The 26,079-nt window shown below is 41.9% G+C and overlaps 1 protein-coding gene across 5 annotated transcripts in view; it reads left to right on the top strand.

Moving 5' to 3' along the window:
- The window catches only part of Slco5a1 (solute carrier organic anion transporter family member 5A1), a 168,918-nt gene that overhangs the window by 66,974 nt on the left and 75,865 nt on the right, over positions 1–26,079 (top strand). For all 5 annotated transcript variants that reach the window (XM_052718376.1, XM_052718375.1, XM_052718373.1 and 2 more), the window contains exons 3-4: positions 5,947–6,079; positions 10,952–11,169. In XM_052718376.1, the coding sequence (XP_052574336.1) occupies positions 5,947–6,079; positions 10,952–11,169 (351 nt within the window). The remainder of the gene's footprint in view (positions 1–5,946; positions 6,080–10,951; positions 11,170–26,079) is intronic.

Raw genomic sequence — 26,079 nt, 5'->3', positions numbered from 1 at the left:
GAATAGTAGGCACAATATAAATCTGATTTTAAAATGTAAAAGCATATGAATAGTGCAAAGTATGTGTTTTTAATCCCTTTAAGGCTTTAGGGTCCCTTATCTGAATTATTAGGACCAAATATGTTTTGGATTTTGGATCAGTTTGGATTTAGGAATTTTAGGTTAAGAATACTCAATCTATATAACTATTACTGTTACTTTCTGGGTGGTAGAGCTTGTGGGTGATTTCTAGAGAATCTGTATTTTGTCCTCTTGGGATTTTCTCTGAATGAACTCATGATAATACAATACAATACAATACAATACAATACAATACAATACAATACAATACAATACAATACAGTACAATACAATACAATATAATACAATATGGCATGGACGAACCCCTCTGATTTATTTGAACAGAATAACAACTGAGCTGAAGAGAAGACCCAATGGTTCAGGGCATTTGTTCTTGTAGAAGACCCAGGTCTGGTCCCTTGCACCCACGTAATGGCTCACAACCATCTGTAACTCTAGTTCCAGGGCATCTAAAAACCTCTTCTAACTTCTGCAGGCACCAGGCACAGAGATCTGCCTGTCTTTGCCCACATCCACGCTGTAGTGACAGATGCTTGCCACTCTGTCTGGTTTTCACATAGGTGCTGGAGACCTAAACTGAGTTCCTCATGCCCGTGCGATAGGCAGTTTATCAAGTGAACCATCTACCCAGTTGCACAAGTAATATTTAATGCCGGGTGTTGTGGCTCACGTGTATCATCTCAGCAATCAGGTGACTGAAGCAAGATGGGTGTCCTGAATGAGACCAGCCTGGGCTACAGGTCTTGTCTTCCCCACCCCAAATTAACATTTAACAATATTAGAAAGTACATAGGTAAAGAATACAACTTTGTATATCTTAGCTGTGTTGCTCAAATCTTAAACTGTTCTTACAATAAAAAAAACCTGGTACCAGATATTGGGGCAAATGTTGAAAGATCAGAGAGACAAAGGAACAAGCCACCTCTTACCTCTAGGACTCCTCAGCCTGAAAAGGCCTCAGTTCCTGTCTCCTCATGCCTTATATACCTTTCTCCACCCAGCCATCACTTCCTTCCCAGTGCTGGGATTAAAGGCGTGTGATTCCCAAGTACTAGGATTAAAGGTGTGTGCCACCACTGCCTGGCTCTGTTTCTCTCCTAGACTGAGTCAGTCTTATGTAGTCCAGGGTGGCTTTGAACTCACAGAGATCCAGATGGATCTCTGCCTCCAGGGTGCTAGGATTAAAGGCATGTGCCACCACTGCCTGGCTTCTATGTTTAGTCTAGTGGCTTACTCTGTACTCTGACCTTCAGGCAAATTTTATTAGGGTTCACAATATATCACCACAGATATGCATTATGTGCAAGTGTTTGATGTACGGAATTATACTATCATGGGTAGAGATTAAATAACTTGCCATTGTGTAGATGTGGGGTTTGGGGCTAAACTGAGGCAGTTTGGCTCTGTCTTTGCTCATAGTTTCTCCTTTTATTATTTTTTGGATTGTTTTTTTTGAGACAGGGTTTCTCTGTGTAACAACCCTGGCTGTCCTGAAACTCATTCTGCAGACCAGGCTGGCCTTGAACTCACAGGGATCTACCTGACTCTGCCTCCTAAGTGCTGGGATTAAAGGTGTGCGCCATCACCACACCCAGCTCCTCATTGTCTCTTTACTATAGTTGCTACAGTGCTTCATCTGTCAGTCATTCTGTTTTAAGTTAGGGGGAAATTCAGAAAAGCATGGTTCATGTTTCCTTCTTTAAGATGTATTTGAATAAATTAAGAAAACAGATGATGAATTGTGTGTAGCACCTGACTGTATGATTGTATGAAATACTACGCATATGACAATGCTGTGCACACCTTGTTTATAAAGAAAAGTACATACAGTAGGGATAAGTACATAAAGCCTTTTACTGATAGGTCTGCTTGTTGAAGTGTGGGAGCTACTGGAACAGACAGTATGTAGTCTACAGGGACTCTTTGGGAAGAGGGGTCCTCACAGAGGACTTGGGCCTGAAAGAGTGCATAGAATACAGATTGGTAGAACAGCCCAGGGAGGGTGTGGATCATCCAAGGAACAATGATGTGTCAGCAACTCTGGGAGTATCACCTCCAAATTTAGGCATCAGATCTTATGACTTTAAGACTGGAGTTATACAAATGTTAAGGTACAAGATTTTTCTGATTGTATTTAAGGCCTACTCCACAAAGGGAAACACATGCCAAATACTGTAAACCTGGCCAGGAAACCATGGGTGGGAAGTTCATAGTCCCAGGGGTGACCCTACAGCTACTATTCTACTATATGGGTACAGTATCAAACTGTCCTCTAAATTCCCCTCTCTCTACTCATAGATTACTGAGAGTATCAGATCCCACCAGAGAAGTTTCTCTGGGCAATGGGCAGCGGCTACTACAGAAACCAATGCAGAGAGCGTCAGTGGAGTGCTCAGGCACAAACCGAATGTGTACATCACCCTCCCCTGAAGACCCAGGGACCACTGTAGAAGAGGGTCGGAAAGCTGTAAGAGCCAGAGGTTGGAGCCAGATTGTGTCTTCTGGGTCTGACAGGACCACTGCACTCAGGGATTCACAGCAGCTGTGGCTGCTTGCACAAGACCCACACAAGATCAAGCCTATCAACATTCCAGCTTAGAACCCAGGGAAATGGTTCAGGAGGCCCAATTCTTTTTTTTTTTAAATAAAGACAGGGTTTCTCTGTGTAACAGCCCTGGCTGTCCTGGAACTCATTTTGTAGACCAGCCTGGCCTTGAACTCAGAGATCCACCTGCCTCTGCCTCCAGAGTGCTGGGATTAAAGGTATGTGCCACAACCCTGACCCTACAAGGCCCAACTCTTAACTGAGGAACTATTGACAGTTGATTGCTCCTGGGTGAGACAGAGTCAGTTTCTTTAAGGGGTAGTGAATGACCTTACACTCAGGAATATGTGAGCAGTACAAATGGCCCTCAATATGTTATTTTTTTAAAAAAATGACAGGAAGTCAGGGGGTAGGGAGGTGGGAAGTGTTTCTGTGAGGAGTCAGGGAGAGTGGTGGCGGTGAGTATGATCAAATTACATTGTATGAAATTCTCAAAGAATTAATAAAAATACGTTTAAAAGAAAAGATTAGAGTGATAGCCGGAGGCCAGAGTCTGTTCCACCTTGGGACTCCAGAGGGAGCACTTCCGATGTGTCTGTGAACATCAGTGGGGAGGGTGTGGAGGTTTTGGGTGGGAGGGTGAGTGGTGTAAGTTTGCTTCAACAGTTTGTTTCCTTGACAGCCAGTTAGTCAATGAATAAGTGAACTCACTGAACAGGAATGACTAGCGGCTTCTCCAAGAATAACTGATTTGCTAAATGGAGCTGAATTAAGAGAATGTGTATATATTGAGGAAAGGACAAGGTGTAATTCAGTGGTAGGGTGCTTGCGCAACATGTGGAAGGCCTTAGGTTGGGTATTCATCATGGCAAGCAAGCAAACAAAACAGGCCTGAAGAAACGTGTGTGTGTGTGTGTGTGTGTGTGTGTGTGTGTGTGTGTGTGTGAGAGAGAGAGAGAGAGAGAGAGAGAGAGAGAGAGAGAGAGAGAGAGAGAGAGAGAGACAAACACCTTGGTAATTTCTCAGTCTACAGCCTCCACTGCACTCAGGGATTCACAGCAGCTGTGGCTGCTTGCACAAGACCCACACAAGATCAAGCCTATCAACATTCCAGCTTAGATGCTTGGGCTTCATATGCTTGCTATATAATAAAAGCAAATGTTTCTTATTGCATTATTGAATTTTAAAAGCTTTATAAAGCAGCTGAGGTTTTTCTGGTGTCGTCTGACAGATTCTCCATCTACTGGATAATTGTGTGGACTTGCTGTACATGATCCTCTTCTTCTTGTGTCCATGCTATTGTGCTCAGTGGCAAACAGCAGGGCAGCCATTCCCCTTCCAGGTCTGTGTGTGCAAGATGGCCTCTTTCATGCCAGAAGAACTGTTTGGGGAAGATGACTTGTGTCCTACTTTGGCCTCAAAGTCTTAGGTTCTAAGTGGGTCTGACTTGCTCAGAGATGTAAACATTAATTTTACCTTCCTGTGCATACAGGAATACTTGTATCTTGAAAAAGTGCTTTATATTTTTGAGTGACAGTGGAGGCTGTAGACTGAGAAATTACCAAGGTGTTTGTCAAAATCCCAACTTTGTATACGAAGAACACGCTTCTGGAAGGGTGCTGTTTATTTGAGGCTTGCTTCTGTTCTCTATTTCCAGATGGACAATGGAAGCACCATTAATGGAAGTCTTGTTGTTATGTGGATGATTCTGTGAAATGAGCGCTGTGATTTATATTTGTAATGGTGTGAAAGGTGAGAGAATGTATTAAACTACTGTCTTGGTCTTGTCTGTGATTTTATGTAAGAGTGACAAGGTCAAAGTTTCTTCAGGCATGAATAATGAAGTAGAGTGAAGCCATCCTGATCATTTTCTGGTAAAGACATGCTGTTTAAAGGCTGTATATTTAAACATCTCTATTTGGTGGTTACAAATGGTCAACAATGCTAGAAATGAGAAATGCCTAACTCCAGTATTGGTTATTCGTGCCTTGAGTGCAGCAGAGACTTGAAGAAAGTGTCTATGGATTTGTCTCCAAGCATGGAGTTCCAGTAGGGGAAATGGGGGAGGAGTGCATTGAGTGTCTTCAATGACTTCAAGGAATTCCATATCCCACCTCCAGATTTCCAACTTGGCATTTTAGAATTTTAAATTATAGAAGTGGAAATAGAAATATGGAAAAATGAAGCAGAGGCAGGAATAGGGAGGAGCAGGCACCTGTAGCTCCATAACCTGGAGGCTAATGCGGCACGAGGAGCCCAAATTTAGGGCTAGCCTGGGGTAGCTCCCTGTCTCAAAAAAACCAGAAAAATAATGCTAATAATGTTTTTCCCCTACAAATCCATTTGACAGCAAAAGTGTTTTGAATCCAGTGACTGCCTTTCTGACCTGTGTACATTGGGACATCCTCACCAAGCTCTTTAGACAGGTTTTAACAAACTATTTTCTGGTCAATCTGTGGCTGATGCCTTCCACTTATACTTCATGAAGGATGCCATTTATGGATATTTATTCTTTTTAAAGTGAGGTTCCTCAATTAGCAATGAACCAAAGGCATTCTAAAATCTTATTTGATTCTAAAATTAACAAAAATGCTAGTAGGCGGTGGACACTTGAGCAGTGTCTGCTAGTTCAACTGAATCCAGTCTTCAGGACAACCCTGCCCTCCAGATTCATCATCTCGCTAGAATCTTCCAGCTGTGACAAATGACACCCTCTGTTTATCTCCTTGGAGAATCTTTCCTTCCTTCAATGTCTCTTTGTTAGCCAATGATGGCCTTATTAACCAGCCCAGGTCTTTACTCTCAAAAATGGAATTTAAATCTTTCTTACCCAAGACCCTGGAGGCAACCCTGATGAAAATGATTAAGTCATAAAAAAAGCACACGAAGCTAGAGGGGGACTAGGTGGGAAGAGGAGGGGGATCGGTATGAAGGGAACAGGAGGAGGTAAGGGGTGTGAATATGATAAAAATACATTGTATGTATGGAAACGTCACAATGAAACCCGTTATCATACCCAATCAAAAATATGCTAATAAAAAGAAATTTGAATTTAGTAGTTCTAGGGAGTGGCCTGGATACTCATATTAGAAGTCAGAACAGAAGCAACCACAAAACTTGCTAAGTCACTCTGATGCTGTAAGAAGGCCACAGGGGACAGTGCAATAAAGGGTCAAGTTTGAAGCCCTGTGTCAGCATGAACATTTCAGAAGATGGCCACAGAACGTAGCTGTGACATATTTGGTGTGACAATAAGGTCAGAGAACTTTAGCTCTTGTGTAACGCTGTCTGTCTGTTGTCTTTCCCTTCTGTCTCCTCAGCCATCATGTACGTCATGGGAGCACTTGGCCCTGCAGTAGGATATTTACTAGGTGGCCTACTCATTGGTTTTTATGTCGATCCCAGAAATCCTGTTCTCCTTGATCAGAACGACCCTCGTTTCATCGGAAACTGGTGAGTGGTTTCTACATTTTGCATTTCACTTACCAAGATGGTCTACTTTGCAGTTACAATTTCCCCAGTGGTGAGGGGAAAATGTAGCCAGGCATTACCTGTATTAGATGGTAGATAGGGTAATCTCCTCCACAGTGGCCATTTCCTTACCCCCAGAGCTTATGAATATGGGACCTTCTGTGGTGAGGGGACTTTGCAGAGAGGATCAAATTGAGGATTTTGAGAAGGGGGAGTGTCTTAGACGAGGAGAGGAGGGAGATAGATTCAGAGATCTGCTGATTTCAGCTGAGGTCATGGCAGGACACTCTAAAGATGGAGGAAGGGCTGGGAACGAAAGAATGCAGGCTGCGGGCGGTGTTTCTAGAAGCTAGAAAGGAAAGATGGGCTCCTCTCTAGCTAGGACTTTCAGATGGGATGTGCAGATGCCTGAGGCCCAGAATTAGGAGCTAAGTTGATGTGTTGTTGGAGCTGATGAACTTGTGTTATACGAGTCACTCCGTGTGTATAATAACTTGTTATAGCAGCAACAGAAAACTAACACAGAGGCGTTTGGGGTCACTGTGTCTAAGCAGAGTTCAGGAAGAGGGCTTCTGTGCCCCTGAGGGGACTTTCCTGAAAGGTTGCTTTAACCCTATCTTCCATTATCTTTTCTGTGCTTTAGAGAAAAAAAAATACTTTCTGTCCTACTTAGGTTTCTATTGCTGTGGTAAAACACCGACCCAAACTAACTTGTGGGAACAAAGTGTTTATGTCAGTTTACAGAGTACGGTCCATGATTGGGGGGAGCTAAGGAAGAAACGTAAGATGGGAGCTTGAAGCAGAAATCCCAGGGGAATGCTGCTTGCTGACATGCTCTTCATGGCTTGCTCAGCTGTGGGTCCTTACATACCTCAGGGCCACCTGCCCAGGGAGGAACCACCCACAGTGGGCTGGGTCCTCTCATATCACGTCATTAATGGAGAAAATGCCCACAGATTTGCCCACACCAGTCCGATGGAGGGAATTTCCCAGTTGAGATTCCTTCCTTCCTGGTGAGCCTAGCTGGTGTGACATTGACAAAAACTTAGAAGCACATGTCCCCTCTGGCTCAGATCTCCAGCCCTCCTTTTCCATTGCTCCACTCTGGGCAGATCTTTTCTCTTTGGACATAATCTGCTTCCCCAGCATGCTGTACATTTCATTGTTCTCTCACTTGCTAGACTTTAAGGGTCCTGCCACAGCAGTGATGCTCAGAACTCCGAGGAATTCCAACAGTAGGTGGGATAGTATTTATCTGCTTGCCAGGCTAGTGTTTAGTTCTTCACAGTCCTCAGTTGGCACAAAACAAGCTATGTCTTCATGACAGCAAAGCCACTAACTGAAAATATTGGTGTCCTGAGTTCATGTTGCTGGATCAGCAGCAGGTATATACTGATAGATTTCCATTTTATGGTAAGACAGTATTTTAGTATTAGAAATTACACGTGCCACACAATTACTTTTTGAAGAGGGGTTTGGAATGCTTTATTTTATTTTATTATAGGATAAGAGGCCCATAACTCTGTGGTTGGTGGGAAATATGCTTAACACAAACTTCTAAGCAGTTAACATGTTGTTTGACAGTTCTGATTTTTATCGTGACCCTCACTGAAGTTAGACAGGCTAACACCCACATGAACTTGGCCTGTAAAGTGAGTCATACACAAAGGAGTGCCCTTGTCAGTGACAGGGGAATAACATAGGGTTTTGAGTTCTTGACTGATAGTGAAAATTTTGATCTCAGCTGTTTTCCTTGCAGTTCTGGAATGAGTCAGACGAGAAATTGTTGTTCATCATTAGAAAACAGATTCCTAAAATGTGCTTATGAATGCCCAGTGCATTCCCTGTGACCTACTTAGATATCCTGAGATGAGTGTGGGAGGAAGGGAACGCAGGGAGGGGAAGACAAGCACCAATGGAAGGGCAAGGGGTAGGAAGGACGGCAGAAACTTTCACCTGACTAAGGACAGGCACTCACTCAAACGGTGGCTGAGTGGCTCGATGTGGAGCACGGACCGTAAAGTCATGCTCCTCCAGTGTGCTCCTCGTAGCTGTGTGGACTTGGGGAAATGACTTCCCTGTGCCTTGGCTGTAGGCCTGTGGCGAGGAATGAGGAGACTGTGACGAGCTCTCAGCTTGTCCTGTTTTACCTCTCCAGTATGTCCTAGCTTTCAGTCGTCTTTGTGCAGTTCAATAGGGGTTCAACGAAGGCTCTTGCACATGGCGAGCAAGTGCTCCATCTCTGTGATACATGTCCAGCCTTCCTGTTTAGCTTTTTATTTATTTAAATTATTTAGTTTAGCTCACCAAGTTGCTCAGGCTGGCCTTGAACTCACTTGTAGCCAAGGCTGGCCTTGACCTTGCAGTCCTCCTGCCTCAGCCTCCTGAGTAGTCGGGATTATGGACCACTTGACCAAGGCATTTGAATTTTACCCATAGTTAGATAATTTTGTCTCTCCCCTTGATGACTTAATCTTAATTCTATAAATGATTGTGAGTTTAGAACTATCTGAGTCTGTTTACAGAGGAATTTGAATTTTTTTTTCTGTTCAGTAGTGTTGCTGGTGATAGGTTTCTCATTGAGTGCAAGCCCTAGCAGCAAAGAAGAGTTCTCGTTAAATGGAGGCTGAAAGAGTGAAGGGTGAAATGGTGCTCACATTCGTCAGACATTTAATGTGTGTCAAGCACTGTACCAAGAGCTTTACACACACACTCACTTAAGCCTTTTAACAATCAAATGCAGCCTTTAACATCGTGCCCATTTTACAGGTTGGGAAATTAATACTTCGGGAATTGAATTACTTGCATAAAACCTCTGTGTGGCATTATGGGTTAAGGAACTGATGGGTGGGGCTATTTGTCAGTCTACTGCCCATCTTATGACTGGTTCATGAAAGAGATTTAGATACCTGGGCCTTTCAGTGTTAACAGTTATTGGGGTGGCTTTTTCTAACACATCGATGCACATTCTCCTGTCATGGCTTCTCTCAGAGTCCTCTTCAGCAGTGGCTCGGTAGCTGTCATTATCTTATGTTTCATACGGTTAGTTCTTGAAGCTATTGAGGAATATGAGCTGGTTTGCTTCGCTTTGGATTGTCCCCACACTGTCCCGTTTTTATTTGCTTGCTGTAATTCTTCCCTTCTTCTGGGCTGTTAGGGTGTATCTCGAGGGTTGGAAAAATAGCTCAGTGGGTAAGGGTGCTTGCTTTGCGAGTCTGGTTACGCAACTTCATGCCCCAGAACCCATATAAAGGCTGAGGGAGAGAACCGATTCCACAAAGTTGTCCTCTGACCTCCACACATGGAATGTGGCAAATGCGTTCATTACCCCCATATCAAAACATACTTATATTAAATAAACATCTTAAAGTCTAACAAAGAGTGTACCTTGAATGATGGCATGAAATTCTACATCATCATGGGCTAGGTCAAGGTTGAAAATCTAGTCTGAGTGCAGATCTATGTTAAACACAAAACCAAAGTAGCTACTGCACGTTAGCTGCTGATTTGGAGTGGGTGTTTCATTAGGTCTGTTATAAGCATTCTCTTCTTTAAATTTGAGGATTCTCAGAAGCATTTTTTCACCCCCTTTCCAGATGAGAAATTCAATTAGGAAAAGTGAAATCATTCCCCAAGATCTCACAGTTAGTAAGTGGTGGAGACAGGATCCAAACCCAGATGTGTCTAAACCACAGCTCATGAATCTCCTGATTCCACTGCCTGCCCTCTCAAGGAGGGAGGATGTGGGGCTTAGATAGCAAAGCAGCTTGGAGACTCTTAATTCCAGAGGGTAATGGAGGATGATTGCTGAGGGCCCGTACGCATCCAGGTTCTGAAGGAGCCATGCTGATCTATCTATGTTCCCCAAGACTGATACCTGCCACCCATCTTAAATCTATTTCTTCCAATGTATGTATTGGGCAAAATTTTTGAATACCTACCCTGTCCCAAGCACTAGATTGGTGACAATACACCCCTAGGAAGCTTTCTGGAACATAAACTGCAAAATAAGATTCACAGTCAGCTGTCTACCTTCTTATACTTCTTGGAGTTTGTTTCTTAAATCTTTGGCTTACAGTAGTTATAAGTTCTTCATGACAAAGATCAACTCCGAGTGTCTTGATGTCCATCATTTTTGTTAAATACTGTGAGGCCTGGATAAGTGAGGGTGAGCAATACATTCTTAAGTACTTGCAAAAATATTTAAGCCTCATCAGCAATCAGAAATCCACTGGACATAAAGTTAGGGTATAGCTTTGATCTCTATCACAAAATAACAGACCAATAAAATACATTTGACCAGAGCTGCTTGCTTTCTTTTAAGCATATTCTTCCTTAAAGCATGTGAGGCAGTCTATTGTTTTTCTAATAAATTTATGGTAGCCAGGTATGGGGGTGGCTCATGCCTGTCATCCTGGCATTGGGAGGGAGAGGAAGGAAGGTCAGATAGGCAAGGTCACCCTGAAATAATAATCAATTGAGGCCAGTTTGGGCTACATGAGACTCAGGCTCAAAAAAACAAAATAAAACAAAAACTGTTATGAAATGTACACTATAGCAGAACTAACCATGTTAGCAGAACTAATCCAGATTCAGATTTCTTGAATGGCATTCTAATCAAGTTGCTGAATATAATCATCACTATAATCTTAGTATAATTATGAATTTTTCCATTCATGACACAAGAAGGCAAATTACCTTTATTTTTTCAGTTTGTTCAATTTTCTTCTGCCTTATACTTGATGAAGGTAAAATGATTTCTTTGCAGTTTGATTATGACAAATCTATTTTTATGATTTGTTCTTACTCCCAAACTGAAGCCATAAATACTACTCACATTTCCCAATTTTTTAGGTGGAGTGGATTCCTCCTTTGTGCCATTGCAATGTTTCTTGTGATATTCCCAATGTTTACTTTTCCAAAAAAGCTTCCACCTCGACACAAGAAAAAGAAAAAGAAAAAATTTTCTGCTGATGTCGCTAGTGACGATGACGTCATCAAGGAGAAATCAAACACAAGTGAACAAGTGAACAAAAAAGTGTCTTCAATGGGCTTTGGAAAGAATGTCAGAGGTAAAGTATGTCTCTTCAATAAATACATGCATGGTATTTAGGCCAGTACTCTGCCAAGCGTGGGTCCAAAGAGGTATGTATGGCTCAGTGGTAGAGGGCAGTGCTGGGGCCTTGAGTTGGATGCTCAACAGGTCTCTGAAAGAGGAACTGTGTGGCCATACACCAGTGTCCCTCACAGATGTTTGCTGATAGCTGAGCAGACTTGAGAGAAATGATGCACAAGCCACTTTAGAAATGTGAGAGAATGGCCTCTTTGAGAGGAGGTGGGGGACAGTGACACAGAGTGGCAGTCAAAAAGAGGGACAAATGAGAACCAAGCAAAATGGCATATATGTATAAAAAAAAGCTACAATGAAACCCATTACTTTGTAAGCTAATTTTAAAAAGGAAACTTAAGGGAATAATCTTATCTGTTGAATTTGACAATAGTAATATAAGTTAGGCTTATATTTTTCAAAGCTTTAAAGAATGGATAGGCTGAAGACCAGAGTTCTGTTTCTGGATCCCATGGTGGAAGAAGAGAAGCACTCCCAAGGAATGTCCTCTGACTTCAACACACATGTGGTGACACAAGCCTGACATTCATGCACATACATCTCACACACTTATACACACTAGTAGTGAAAAAACAAAAACGAAACTCTAAAACAAACAAACAAATTTCTAAAAATTCATTTGAGTGTGTTCTGCAAAGTTACTAGTAGATAACAGATTAAATAATATAAGGAATGTCCCACCCTGCAGGAAGTTTGAGAATCATTGCTTTAGGTCATGAAGATACCCATATCTAGATGTAGCATTTGTTGCAATTACTGATGCCTGATTTCTAACACTGTGATTGCGTTGTGTAAAGGATGGTTTGTTTTAGGGGAGCAGTATGATATTATGGGGAGATCCTTATGTAAGTATGAAAATCCACTAGAAGAAAATATTATTCCTTAGTAGCTGCATCAATTCTCCCTGTGTGGCTGTCCTGAAGAAGGGTGTCTGTGGGATGGACTACCCTGTTTTTTCATTTTTATTTCTCTTAAAAATAATGAGTTTAGCACACTTTTAATCTCAGCACTTGGGAGGCTAGGGCAGGGCTAGGGTCAGATTTCTGTGAGGCAGAGACAGAGGCAGACAGATTTCTCTGAATTTGAGGCTAGTATGGTGTACATAGGGAGTTCCAGGCCAACCAGAGCTAAATGGTGTAACCCTGTCTCAAAAATGAAATGCTGATGGTAGAAATAATATAATAATAATAGTAGTCATTAAAGATAGATTAAACATTCTAAAATCTAAGTAACTTAAATTGCTTCTAAGTAGGCAATCTTTGACCTATTAAGGTCAAATAAGTCCTCTTGTTTTAGGGACCTGAAGTGACTCCCACTCGTTATTTCCAGTCTCATTTCCTGAATTCCCTGAGTTAATTTTTATAGAAACTGTAGAGCATGATGCTTACCAAACACTTGTGATAAAATAGCTGTGGCATTTTGACTATGCGTACAGTGAGACAGAGGGAGGAGATGAAATGACTAATATGTCATAGAGCTGTCATTACAGCCCAAGAAGGATGATAGATGGAACATTGCTAAAGACCACTTGTTAAAAGCTAGTGTCAGTATTTTGAAAACACTATTTCTTTTCATTTAAGTTGTAGATATGGTCTCCTTCCTCCTCATGACTTTGTGACAATGTGTTCTTTTGTAACTGCTAGAATGACTCCTGTTACTGCAGTAATACAGAGGAATTTTCTGGATGCTCATGTGGTCTGAGCTCTTCCCATGTGGATCAGCCCATCATTTTCACAGCTGTATTATGGACCACTGTGATGATGATGATGATGATGATGATGATGATGGTGGTGGTGGTAATGATGATGGTGTATGTGTGTGTGTGTGTGTGTGTGTGTGTGTGTGTGTGTGTGTGTGTGTGTCTCACCTTTATGGGTACAGGTAACTTTGGTGTCCAGAAGAGGGCACTGGTCTCCTGGAGTTCAAGTTACAAGTGATTGTGAGAGTTCAAGTTACAAGTGATTGTGAGATGCCTGATGGGGGTGCTGGGAACTGAACTTGGGATCTCTACAAGATAAGTACACACTCTTAACCACTGAGCTGCCCCCAGTTGGTTTTACAACTGAATTGAGATGAAGACAGTGTTAAATAGTTTAAGATATACAAATATATTTAGGATTTTAATTTGGGGGAATACAAAGTAGACTCAAGGGAGGAGACGAAGGCATGGTTAGAGGTATTTATACTTTGTAAATTAGGACTTCACAGTGAAATATATTAATAGAACAGTAGAGGGGGTATTGACATCAAGTCTCTACAACTGCTGATGTTCTTTCTAAAGATCTATTCATTATAGTTTATGTGTATGAATGTTTGCCTACATGCATGTCTGCACATCACTGCATGCCTGGTGCCTACAGAGGCCAGAAGAGGGCACCAGATCCCCTGGGGCCGAAATAATAGGTTATTGTGAGCTGCTGTGTGGGTCCTGGGAAGCAAACCCAGGTCCTCTGCAGGAGCAGAAAGTGCTCTTAATGACTGAGCCTTTTCTCCAGTCTCCACGGCTCTTTCCAGATACTTCAGCTGCCCTTTCTTTTCATGGATTTCTGCCATGTTCTTTGCCCAGTGCTTCTCACAACGTCCAGTGCTTTTTCCAAGGTGTTCTACCTTCATTCAAAATGAGAAGAATCCATTCCGGAATTTTAGACTTACTTATGGAAATTTACATGCTACTTCTTTAGTTTCTTGTACTGCAAGGGATTGTGGGTTTCTGACTTTCCACATAGGTGTGAATCACCTGGTATATATATATATATATATATATATATATATATATATACACATATGAAGGGATGAACAAGAGGAGTCTGAACATGTATAGTTTGTTCATGAAATCAATTTCCAGCTGATTTTCTTGCCCCTGTAATTCTGGCAAATTCTCCTTTTCACTTCCTTCGTGGATTGTGATGAATGATCCTACTTTGGTGTAAATCTAGATGGGACACACGGCTAATTCATTACTTGTGCTAAATGGATTCTCCAGCTGGTTGTAGATTGGAAGTTCAAGATGGAGTCTCAGGTAGCCTATGCTGGCCTTATACTAATTAGATAGTTAAAACTGGCCTTGGACTGCTCATCCTCTTGCCTCAACCTTTGAGTGTTCAGATTCTGGGCACATACTACCACACCCAACATAGTTTATCTTACTAAACAGAAATACTGTTTGAATGGGATATACTGAAAATCTCCTGCTAAAAACGTTTTCAACCATACTGTTGATATTGGAATACTATTCAATTAGGGAACTTAAATCAATTAATTTATTTGTACACATTAATATTCCTTAGAGTATTTGTGACAAAGCAACTGTTGGAAGTGACATTCTAACATTTAATCCAGATTTCAGAAGGACAAAGGAAACCTCTGGGTATGAACTCAGGCTTGGCATGATTTACATTACAGAGCCAAGGTGAAGGTCTTGCATTACAGAATGGTTTAGATTTCATTCTGAGTCAAATCTGTGTTTGAGTCCCATACTCTCTTTCCTTTTGTTTTCTGGAGCAGGGTTTCTTTTTGTCTTTATTTTTTGTTTCCGTCAAAACCAGCTCCTTTAAAGAGGAGATAGATAGCTTAGCTATCAATTTGTACTCTCTTAAAAAGAAAACAATGTGTGCTTTACAGAATGGTACCTTTTTTGTTTTTGTATTTGTAGACAGGGTCTTGCTGAGTCACCCAAGCGGGCTTTGAACCACTGGGTTCAAGTGACCCTCTTGCTTGAGCCTCCCAGGTACCTGGGACTCCAAGGGCATGCCACCACGCCTGCAGCACGGTGCCCTTTTAGAAGCTCTCTTGCTGAGGATGCTAGAAGAAAATCCACTGTACTTTCTACTTCCTGCTTCCCCGTTTTGATACAGATATTGGGAAAATCTGACTCATGTTTCTAGAGTCTTATAAATTATGTAGAATGAGGCTGTTGGAAAAGACCACAAAGAGGAAAGTCAAAACTTCAGTGTGTCTGCATTGCCTTTCCACAAAGAGATTAACATTGATTCCATCAAAATCTTAACAAAAATAAACACTTAAAATATTTAAGTGGATAAATTTTCCTGTGGTTGGAGGCCTAGAATTTTAAAGCCTTCCCCATTTAGCCCAACATTGTTCTGTATAGGAAAAAAAATGGTGGCAATTTATTTTCCTTTATGTCACTTTTAGTCTGAATTGTTTGGCTTTGTTAATTTAATATAAAATAGAAGTTCTTTTAGCTAGAATTTTGTCTGTGTTAGTGTGCAATATGTTTGTAAACATAACCAAACAGCCAAGTTATTTTGAGGTGATGAGCTGATTTTAAAAGAATCATTGAAAGTTACAGATTATTACTGTTATTATTATTAATAATTTCAGTCATTAGAGGATAATGTTAGGGTCTGGAGAGATGCCTCATTCAGTAAAGTGCCTGCTTCATGAGCATGAGGACCTGAGTTGGATCCCCAGAATCTGTACAGTTCAAGTGTGGCAGTGCACACTCAGAACCCTCGTGCTGAGGGTGTGGGGTGGGGTTGGGATGAGGCCAGGCAGGTCCCATAGAAGGCTTCAGACTTGGTTGTGGCCTCTGTGAAATGAGTGTGCTGTGTTCTGCAGAGGTCTCTGTGGGAGACTGGAGAAGCACAAAGGGGGTACATTGTGAACCACCAGAAGGCTAGGATGAGCCCCAGAAGTGGGATGTCTACCTAGCATACACAGGCTCTGGATTTCATCCCCAGCACCACAAAAGAACCATAAAGAGAGGACAGACTGACTGAGGGCAGGAGACTGAGCATTTCATGGAAGAATCAGGAAGGCCCAGAGCAGGTCACCTGAACCCTGTGGAGGTGGGAGCAACCCAGGTGGAGAGTGCAGAGGACAGGCGTGCTTGGAAATGCCGAACAGGTTTCTTGTACTTGGCACATTGAGCTTCTGTGGTAGACACCTGGGTGGTAAGGCTTGGGAGGGGTGTGTGTGTGTGTGTGTGTGTGTGTGTATGTGTTGCTGAGAATGGAACCCAGGGCCTTGAATATGTTAAGCAAGCATTCTACTACTGAGCTACCTTCTCAGCCCTGAAAACACAATTCCATCCTACGACCCCAGACTAGAACGAGCCCTCGATTATCGGTGGCTTTATGAAGCAGAGTTAAAAACAAACACGGAAAGTGTGAGAGTAGCCCTGGGCTTATTTAGTCTGAATCACTTGTTGCTAATGATGAACTTGGTGACCGTGTGAAGGTTCCCTCATATTTTACTGTCTCCTTACCATCTAAATAGCCAGGGCTTTTGGGAACTACACAAGGTCATTTAAATTATGTGTTGATGTATTATAAGAAATGATAGAGATCCATTTTGATGAGTCCGAATGTTTTCAGACCTTAAAATAAATGCTAAGTCGACCAATAATTCATTCATTAAATATTTATGGAGTTCCACTTGGTGGAATTAACTCAGCAATGTATGTGGTGGGGGAGGGGTGAATCTTGCCTTGGGGTTAGCTTTCTCACTGGGGAGACAGCCAAGTAAAGATACAAGGAAGTTCCACTTATCCCTGAATCTATGATCTCAACAAACCACAGACCAGAAATAACAAAAAATTCCATCTGCCCTGAGCTTGTGGGGACTTTTCTTGTCACAGTTCATCAACAAAGCAAAACAGCCTATTAACATGGCCTTTATGTTGTGAAGAGTGTTATCAGGAATGCAGACATGACTGAAAGTCTGTACAAGGGTGTCAAAATGTATGTGCAAACACTGTGCCTTTTTACGTAAGAGTCTTGAGTGCTCCTGGAGCCCATCCTCCACAGTTACCAAAGGATACTTGCGCATCACGGGTTAGTGCTAAGAGCTGAACCTATCAAGGAGGGTGGGAGCTCAGAGCAGTAAAAGAGAGGTTGGAGAATTTTTTAAAAGCAGACTAAGGAAGGCCTCACTGAGGAACACACTGAAGCAAATGAGGGGCTGTGGGGAGCAGCATTCCTAGAACAGGAACAACAGCTGCTAAGGCCCCAGGGTCAGCATGCACCTGGACCAGCAATGAGCCTGATGTGGTTGAAGCGTGATTTGTAAATGAAAGGAGATAGGATGGAAGAGGTAGCCACGGATTAGATATGCGAAGTTCTCTGGGGCAGGTGGCTTTCTCATGTGTGTGACAGGAGAGGACAGAAGCTGCTAGCTAAGGAGTTACCTTTACCAGGTTCCTCTAAGGAGTTACCTTCACCAGGTTCCTCTAAGGAGTTATTTTCACCAGGTTCCTCTAAGGAGTTACCTTCACCAGGTTCCTCAGCAGCTGAGCGAAAAGCATCTAAGCAGCAGGGGAGAGGCAGGGGCCAATGGACCAGGCTGTCTTTTCCTTGTGTTCTGGGCAAACCTCACCTGGGCTCTGTCCACAGCTTTCTCCTTGGGCCCCCTCCTTCCATCCCATTCTTTTACCTACCTGGCCTCACACACACTTTTACAAGAACCCTCTGCACACTTAAACAAGTGAATCGTTGAAGGAGAGAAAGGAAGGTCATTTCTGTAGGATGTGACAGCCGACATGGGACTACATGTGGTAGTTATTCTTCTCATTGCTGTGACCCAATACCTGACAAGGAGCAACTTGAAGGAAAAAAAGGGCTTAATTTTGACTCATAGTTGGAGGGCTGCCATCTGTTACGGTGGGAAAAGCAGGGCAGCAGGAGCGTGGGGCAGCTGGTCACATGACCTCTGTAGTCAGGAAGCAGAGAGATGAATGCAGAATCAGACTGTACTGACCTTTGCTTCCCCCGCCCCAGCCCCTCCCTGTTTCTGTCTCTGTCTCTCTCTCCCCAGCCCATGGCATGGTCCTTCCCTTGTTGGGGAATATTATTGTAAGGTGTGTTACTTTTGTTTATGTTGCTTTTGTTTAACTCTGTGAAGCTGTGTTACTGTGCCTGTGTAAAACACCTGATGGTCTAAAAAAGAGCTGAATGGCCAATAGTGAGGCAGGAGAGAGAAATAGGCAGGGCTGGCAGGCAGAGAGCAGAAAAAGGAGAAATCTGGGAGAAGAGAGAAGTAGCCAGAGAAGGAGGAGGACCCAGGGTCCAGTCACCCAGCTATGTAGCAAGCCACGGAGTAAGAAACAAAGAAAGGTGTACAGGAATAGAAAAGGAAAAGCCCAGAGGCAAAAGATAGATGGGATAATTTAAAGTTAAGAAAAGCTGGCTAGAAACAAGCCTAGCTAAAGCCGGGCATTTATAATTAAGAATAAGCCTTTGAGTGTGATTTATATGGGAGCTGGGTGGTAGGCCCCCAAAAGAGCAAAAACAAACACCACCACTCCCTTATTCAGGATGGGTCTTCTCAGATCAGTTAAACCTCTGCGGAAAGAGAATCGAAGACAAGCTTTAGGTGTGTCTTCTAGGTTAAGGCTAAATCAATTGTGCTGATAGTGACAGCTGACCGCTATAGATAGGCAGGGAGATGTATTAAGGTCTCAAGCTCAGATAACAGGCACAAGAATTAGTGGAGGGAGGCAGGAAGGCAAAATCGAATTGGAGTTTCCAGATGCTACCCAGCTGTACTGTGTGTGGCCTTTGCTATGTGTTGCAAAGAAAGTAGAGTGTTAGAATGTCAAGCCAAGGTTTCAGTTGTGATGCTCTTATGTGTGAGCTTCACTGGGCTGCACAATAGTTTTAGGTTCTGCACCTTTAACTGAAGGTCACTACTGGGTTCCCAATACTTGCCCAAGGATGATTCCTCAGTGCCCTTTTCATAAGCCCTTCTTCAGCACCACAGCACTCAAATTTAGCCTCCGTTAGCATCCCCAGGAAAGCTCCAGGATTTTGATTTAGGAGATCTGGACCTTAACATCTTAAACAACCATTCAGGTCTCGCTGATGCTGAGGGCTGAGGGACTACACAAAGACCCACTGCTTCCTACTGTACAATAATGGAAAAGCTTTGTTTTCCACAAAGAAATCAGAGTGTTGTTGTTGATGTTGATGATGATGATGATGATGATGATGATGATGATGGTGTTGATGGAGAACTTTTTACCTGGCTGACCAGGAGACTCACACTTATGGCCATGTTTAATTCCCTTCCCCACTTTTCATGCTCTGCTCTCAGTTTTCTTCATTTCTAATTCTTTCCTTCATTTCTAATTTACCTTCATTTCCTTGAACCTTTGTTTTCTTGTGGCAGGCCACCCCTTTTTTATTTGCATGTGTAGATGATGAGCTGAAAGGCAGGTGGCAAGAGACCCGGTAAAATGTCCCTAGGAATGAGAACTCTACAGTTTATACCCGGTGCAAACTGACGATGGAGTTACTCACTGGAAGAGTCTCCATTCAGAAAGATGGATGACAATGCTCATTAGTGCTAAATCTAAGCAAGCAAGGGCATGACAGGCCTGTTGGTTCTTACTGATGCCTTTTGGGCCTGGCATTTCCATTTCTGTCCACTTGTCTGTAGTTGAGTGGCTCAGGGATCCTACAGCTAGGCTGGAAGATGATTTCAATGGAAAGCATGAGATGCTGTGCACAGTACCTTGTGGGAGTTCAGGATTTAGAATACTTTTATGGGGTCTTATTTGGGGGATCCCAAGGGATCATTGGTTTCAAGGATAGTGTGTAGGAAGTGGGGATGATACTTAACTCCTACTGCAAGGTAACTCTGACTGTGATACTGGCTGGCGTCTCCACCAGTTTTTTGACTCATCAGTGGATTTAAAAGTATATTAATGATGAGTGAATTTGAAATAAGGGGAAAGTATCATACATCTGGTACTTGTCAAAGAGGGAACCAGGAGATTTAATGATGAGATAGTCAACAAAGCTGCTCTAAAGTGACTTTAATGTACAGAGATACCCAATGATGGCATAGAGGCCAATGCCATGGAACACGTGGGCTGTCACACCTTGCAGAGCCCTTAGGCATGGAAGGCAGTGGGTTTGGCCAGAAGGCAGAAACAGGAGTGAGGCCAGAAGCTGGATCAGAGCTGTTATTGAGATTTCTTTGGGAAAGTGAAATTTTAAAAAAGATATGGAAAGAATAAAATTGATGGGTTGTATTTACTTTTAGAAAAACGTGATAGAGAAATGTTGACCGGGAGGCTGAATGTCAGCAGGAAGAAACAAACATACAAGCAGATCATAGGGAACAAATTTTTATGCCACAACAAAACAAGCAAACAAACAAAACCACCAGAATGTGAAGGGAAGGTTAAAATATCCTGGAACTTGCATCAAGTAATTAGCATTCATACTCATGAATTCGAATCTTGAAGAAAATGTAAATTAAATTTTGGATTGTCTAGTGATTCTGACTAGCATATCAAAATCCCAGGACTGCTGCTTGAAGAGGCAATTGCTCAGTTACTTACAGCTGAAGCCTACAAAGACCCCTCCCCATTTATGTGCTGTATAAACAAAATACTGTATTCATGAATACTGTATTCTCTTAATAGCATTTTAACTATTTGTTAATGGACTTTTTAATTGTAATCTTATCTAAATCTGCTAGGGATTTTTATGCCTTTCTTCCAACTTTTTAAAATTAATCTTGTAGGTTAGTTTAGGAAGTGTTGGGTTTCATTAGCTTTAAAGATCTGTCATTCAGATGATAATGAACCCATCCGTCTTAGTTCTCAGTACTTTCCATGTGTCTGTACCACAGACCCCCTTCACCTTACCACTCATGCGCTCTGAACTGACCTATTCTCTATAAGGAAATGGTGCACCCATGGCATCCATTTCATTTTCTCATACACAAATATTACTTTTAGTATATATTGCTGTTGTGATGTAATAAAGAATACTAATGAATAAATACATTCTAAGGATGTTTTAGTGCTTCCAGTAGGCACATAGTAAAAACGACTGCGGCTTCAGTAGGAGTAGTGACTGTGAGAGATCCTTAGTGCAACACATGCTCATAGTTCTCGACAAAAGGATCTATTTCTCATTAAAATAAACTCTCAGTAAGTACCTCTCCTTTCCCCTTGAAAAGATGGCTGTACCTTTTTTCTTTGCCGAATATGACTGTCATTTGAAGTTTGGTGCTTTCAACATTAGTCAGAGAGATGCTTCAGACCATGGTCTTACTTAAAACACTCATATGTGCTGGAGCATGCTTGCCTACTGGTTGGGTCATGACGAGCATGCCAATATCTGTTGGCTACAAGGCTTCAGAGAAGAACCAGTGCTGGGACTGATCAGAACCAGCTGTGGTCTCACCTGCATTAGGACTGATCAGAACCAGCTGTGGTCCCACCTGCCCTAGGACTGACCAGAACCAGCTGTGGTCCCACCTGCCCTGGGACTGATCAGAACCAGCTGTGGTCCCACCTGCCCTGGGACTGATCAGAACCAGCTGTGGTCCCACCTGCCCTGGGACTGATCAGAACCAGCTGTGGTCCCACCTGCCCTGGGACTGATCAGAACCAGCTGTGGTCCCACCTGCCCTGGGACTGATCAGAACCAGCTGTGGTCCCACCTGCATTAGGACTGATCAGAACCAGCTGTGGTCCCACCTGCCCTGGGACTGATCAGTCTCTCATAAATAATGTCCCTTATCAATTTCCATAAGAAACCCCTCATACCACAGATCTCAGATTTCCTAAAACTTTGACTAAAGATTTGCAAGGCCATTGAGGAGAACCTCAGCTGATTCATTGCAGCACATCCTTTTTGTGGGTAGAATGAAATTGATCTATTTGTCTAGATTTGTGTGATGTCGGGGCCACCGGAACTACTATTGGCATCTGTCTGGAAGGAGCAAAGGACCCGCCAACACCATTAATATGTCTTTTACAGCTGTTTTCTTTTTTCTCTTCTTTCTTTCTTTCTTTTTTTTTTTCCCCCCCGAGACAGGGTTTCTCTTTGTAGCTTTGTGCCTTTCCTGGAACTCGCTTTGTAGACCAGGCTGGCCTTGAACTCACAGAGATCCACCTGGCTCTGCCTCCGAGGTGCTGGGATTAAAGGCGTGGGCCACCACTGCCCGGCCCTTTCTTTCTTTTTAAAACAGAAAACAAAAAACAAAAACAAAAACAAAAAACCAGAGTCTCACTATATAGCCCTGACTGACCTGGAACTCAATTTGTAGATCAGGCTGACCTCAGATTCACAGAGACCCACCCATCTCTATCCCCTGAATGCTAGGATTCAAGGCATAGACCACCAGGCATGGCCACAAGTGTTTATTAAGTATTGTCCACTTCATATTACATTCGCTTGAGTTTTGCATTGCATTTTTCTTCCGACGTTACTTCTATGTAACAGAAGGCATCTCCTGATTTTAGTGTTGGCTTCTTCTTAACACTGAATTTGGCTTGGTGGTACACACCTTTCTCTACCTGCTGGGTTGTCTTGTCAGCCCTGAACTTGAAAATTTTCTTAGTATCAAATGATGAAATGCCAGATCATCATTATCATTCCTCAGTACTCTCTCTCTCATGGTCTTCATGGCATCTTTGATTGTACAATAACACATTATACATGACACTAAGAAATGGATCTAAAATACATTCTGTAGCATTAAAAATGAATTAGATACTGGGCTGCAAATCCATAGATTGAGCAATTTCTTGTCCAATTTACTTATTAAGCTATGCTTTTGAAAATAGTTTTGCGTATATATAAAGGCTGCAGGAAGGTACACAGAGTCCTGGTTACTTGGTGCCCCGTATTGAGTCTCTAATAATTGCCATTCCCTGGAAGTCAAAGACATGCTTGACCACTCCTCATACTCCCCTGTGTTTTTCCTAAGTTCAAGGACACTGCCCTGCACGCCCACTGGGCATCCAACAAAACTCAGAAATATGCAGTGAGCTGTTTCCACTGTCGAAGACAGGCCTGTCTTCCTAAAGATGCCCTTTATGTTCAAGGTCCAATCCAGAATCACATGTATTTAGTTTTGGGGTCTCCTCCAGTCTTGGGCAGATCCTCATCTTCCTGATCTTGACCTTTTCTCAAAAGCATAGGTAAAAGTTATCTTCATAGACTATTCCTTAGTTGATGCTGTCTTCTGATTTATGTACTTTTTAAGGCTTAGCACAAAGATGATACTATGTTCAGTACACCCTAACTAGGTAGATTGTATTAATTTGCCCAATAATCTGGTAGGTTAACCATTTGATCCCTGGATGAGTTTGCATTTTCTAGGTTTACTTCATCCAAAAGTTAATTAGTCAAGTGCAATAAAATCAATAAATAATGTACAAGTGCCTTATAGGGGAATATTTTGAGGTTACATAAGATCAATGAACTCCCGTTCTTCACTGCCATTTTGCTTTGTGACGTCACCATGACCACCAAATCAATATGGAAGTACTGTTTCTAGAGGTTACATGGGGTTGGTTCTGTCACAGTGTGTTCACCAGCTCATCTGTACCTGACTTCATTTTATGTTTAAACACCTGGCTGCTGTTGATTCATTAACTTGGAAGTCATGTCAAATGCCTGTAATGCATGCCTGGTGTGAGCATCTCCGATGTGTGTATTTTTCTCCCAAGCTCATTCATTACAGTCACCTGTAGCTAGTGGCACCACAGGAAACCCCCTGGGGGTTTCTTATTTCACCCTTTATGCTTTGGAGGAAAAGTCTTGCTGTATAGACAAGGTTGGCCCTCAACTAGTGGTTCTTGGATCTTTGCCTCCTAAGTATCGGGATTACAGACGTGTGCCACCATGCCTGATATTAGGAACCTTTTCAAACAAGCAAAATCGCCAACAAACAACATAATGAGAAAACTGCAACAAACTATTGTGACAAAGACCCACTTTTACCATGTCAGAGCTGCAAGAAGAAGGCAGAATATGTTTTCCACCTTTGACAGGAGGGGAGAGCATGGATGACTCAAGTTCTTGCTGCTCTGAGTGGTCGTGAGAGTGCTTCAAATATTAATTTTAGGCTTACAGATACATTTCAGCAAGTAGCTAAATTGGCCAGTACAAAATCTACAAATGATGAGGATTGGATGAATATTGTTTCTGTTTGATTTCCCAATACTTCTTTTAGCCTCCATCAAGCTCAAACTTGGGGGAATCGCCCATTGGAGTGATTTTTCACTCTCTTCTTCAATGAGATTTTCTGAGCTCATTTTGTATCTTCTGTCTTCCAATACTGAAGTCAGACATTTTTCTGTTCCTTTCAGTAGAAAATGACTTTTAGCCAGGCGGTGGTGGTGCACGCCTTTAATTCCAGCACTCGGGAGGCAGAGCCAGGCGGTTCTCTGTGAGTTTGAGGCCAGCCTGGGCTACCAAGTGAGTTCCAGGAAAGGTGCAAAGCTACACAGAGAAACCCTGTCTCGAAAAAAACCAAAAAAAAAAAAAAAAGGAAAAAGAAAAAAAGAAAATGACTTTTAGAAACTAAGAACTGTGCTGGATAGGCTCATTCCTACTGGGGTATCATTATGTCAAAGTTCTGTTTTCGACAATGCTAGGAAATAACATGTATACACCCAAACACATGCATACACTTGTATATATGTATGCATCTATCTGCTACCTGTCAGCCAACCTATCATATCTTTATCTATCTGTTATATATCACCTGCCAGTCAATTTGTTCTATTGTATCTATCTGTCATCCATCTAGAATATCCATATCTATCTATCTATCCATCATCATCATCATCATCCAATGTATCTCTCATTTTCCTATGTATTTGTTCATCTAATTGGTTCATATGAGTACCTTCAGTTCTAATCTAGTACCTATCTGGTCCTTCTTTCCATACTTCTGACTCCTTTTCTGGCAGTTAGTGATCTGATTTCCATCACTCTTCAGTGTAATTATTAGCTAAGTCCCTACATATAAAAAATACACAGTGGCACCAGCCCAAAATTTAGCTCTAAATTTCTTTGGCTTCTTCGGGGCATTTGGGCAGAAAACTAAGCCCCAGTCAGCGGATATGGAGGGTGAAAGATTTATTGGAAGTCTTATCTTGGTTGATTTTTTTAAATAACAACCAACTTTGGTTTTATTTACTTATTTAATAACTTTTTTAATGAGATGAGAGAACATTCATATACTTTTTTTCTTAGCCTTGATGCTAAAAGACCATTTTACCAAACCAAATGTCTCTAAAAGAAAAACTGATGTAGGGGCTGGAGAGAGGGCTCAGTGGGTCTCGAGCATCTACAGCTCTTGCAGAGGACCAAGCCTAAGGTTCCCAGCATCTGTGCTGACAAATGCCTGTAACTCCAGCTCCGAGGGATCCTGATACCTCTGGTTTCCAAGGGCATTTGTACTCATGTGTGTGTACCTATACATAGATATGCACACATATACATAATTAAGAATATATTGTAAAAAGAAAAACCAATTTGAGATGTTGACTATGACTTCAAATATTCATGTGATACAAATATTATCATCTTGTGTTTTAGATTTTTCCTCTTTTCCCAGATGTTTTAGATTCAATACTTTGCCTTTTAATATGCTAGCTAAACTTAATTAAATCTTTGAATGTTGAGAATCTCAACTTATCTACTTTGAAATTTTGGATATGACATTTTAATTTAACATTCACAGGAAAAAATTATGAAATGGTTTGGTTGTTTTTCTCTGGTGTGTTTATCCACATTAAAGGTCAAGTCTGCATATTAGCTTTCCCCTTAAAGTCTTAAAGCTCACAAGGTTAAAGAAGACCTAGAACATTACATTTAATTACATTTTGAAGTGATATGAGCAAATACTCTCTATTTCCTAAGTTTTAGATTCTGGTAAGTGGGAGGCTATGAATCATAGTGTCAATAAAAGTTGGCTAATTATAACGAAATGACTTTACTATGTTGTAACATAAAACATAGATGTTTTCCAAGATGAACTTTTCCATGGAGTCACAACAATTATGCAAATGTGCATCCATCCGTTCTATAAAAATGAAAAATACAGAAGTTGATAGGATACAGAATTTCCATTTATT

The sequence above is a fragment of the Peromyscus californicus genome, unplaced genomic scaffold (assembly GCF_007827085.1).
Source record: "Peromyscus californicus insignis strain IS unplaced genomic scaffold, ASM782708v3 Scaffold_5__1_contigs__length_169319896, whole genome shotgun sequence".
Taxonomy (NCBI): Eukaryota; Metazoa; Chordata; class Mammalia; order Rodentia; family Cricetidae; genus Peromyscus; species Peromyscus californicus.
This window is presented reverse-complemented; position numbering and strand designations above follow the sequence as displayed.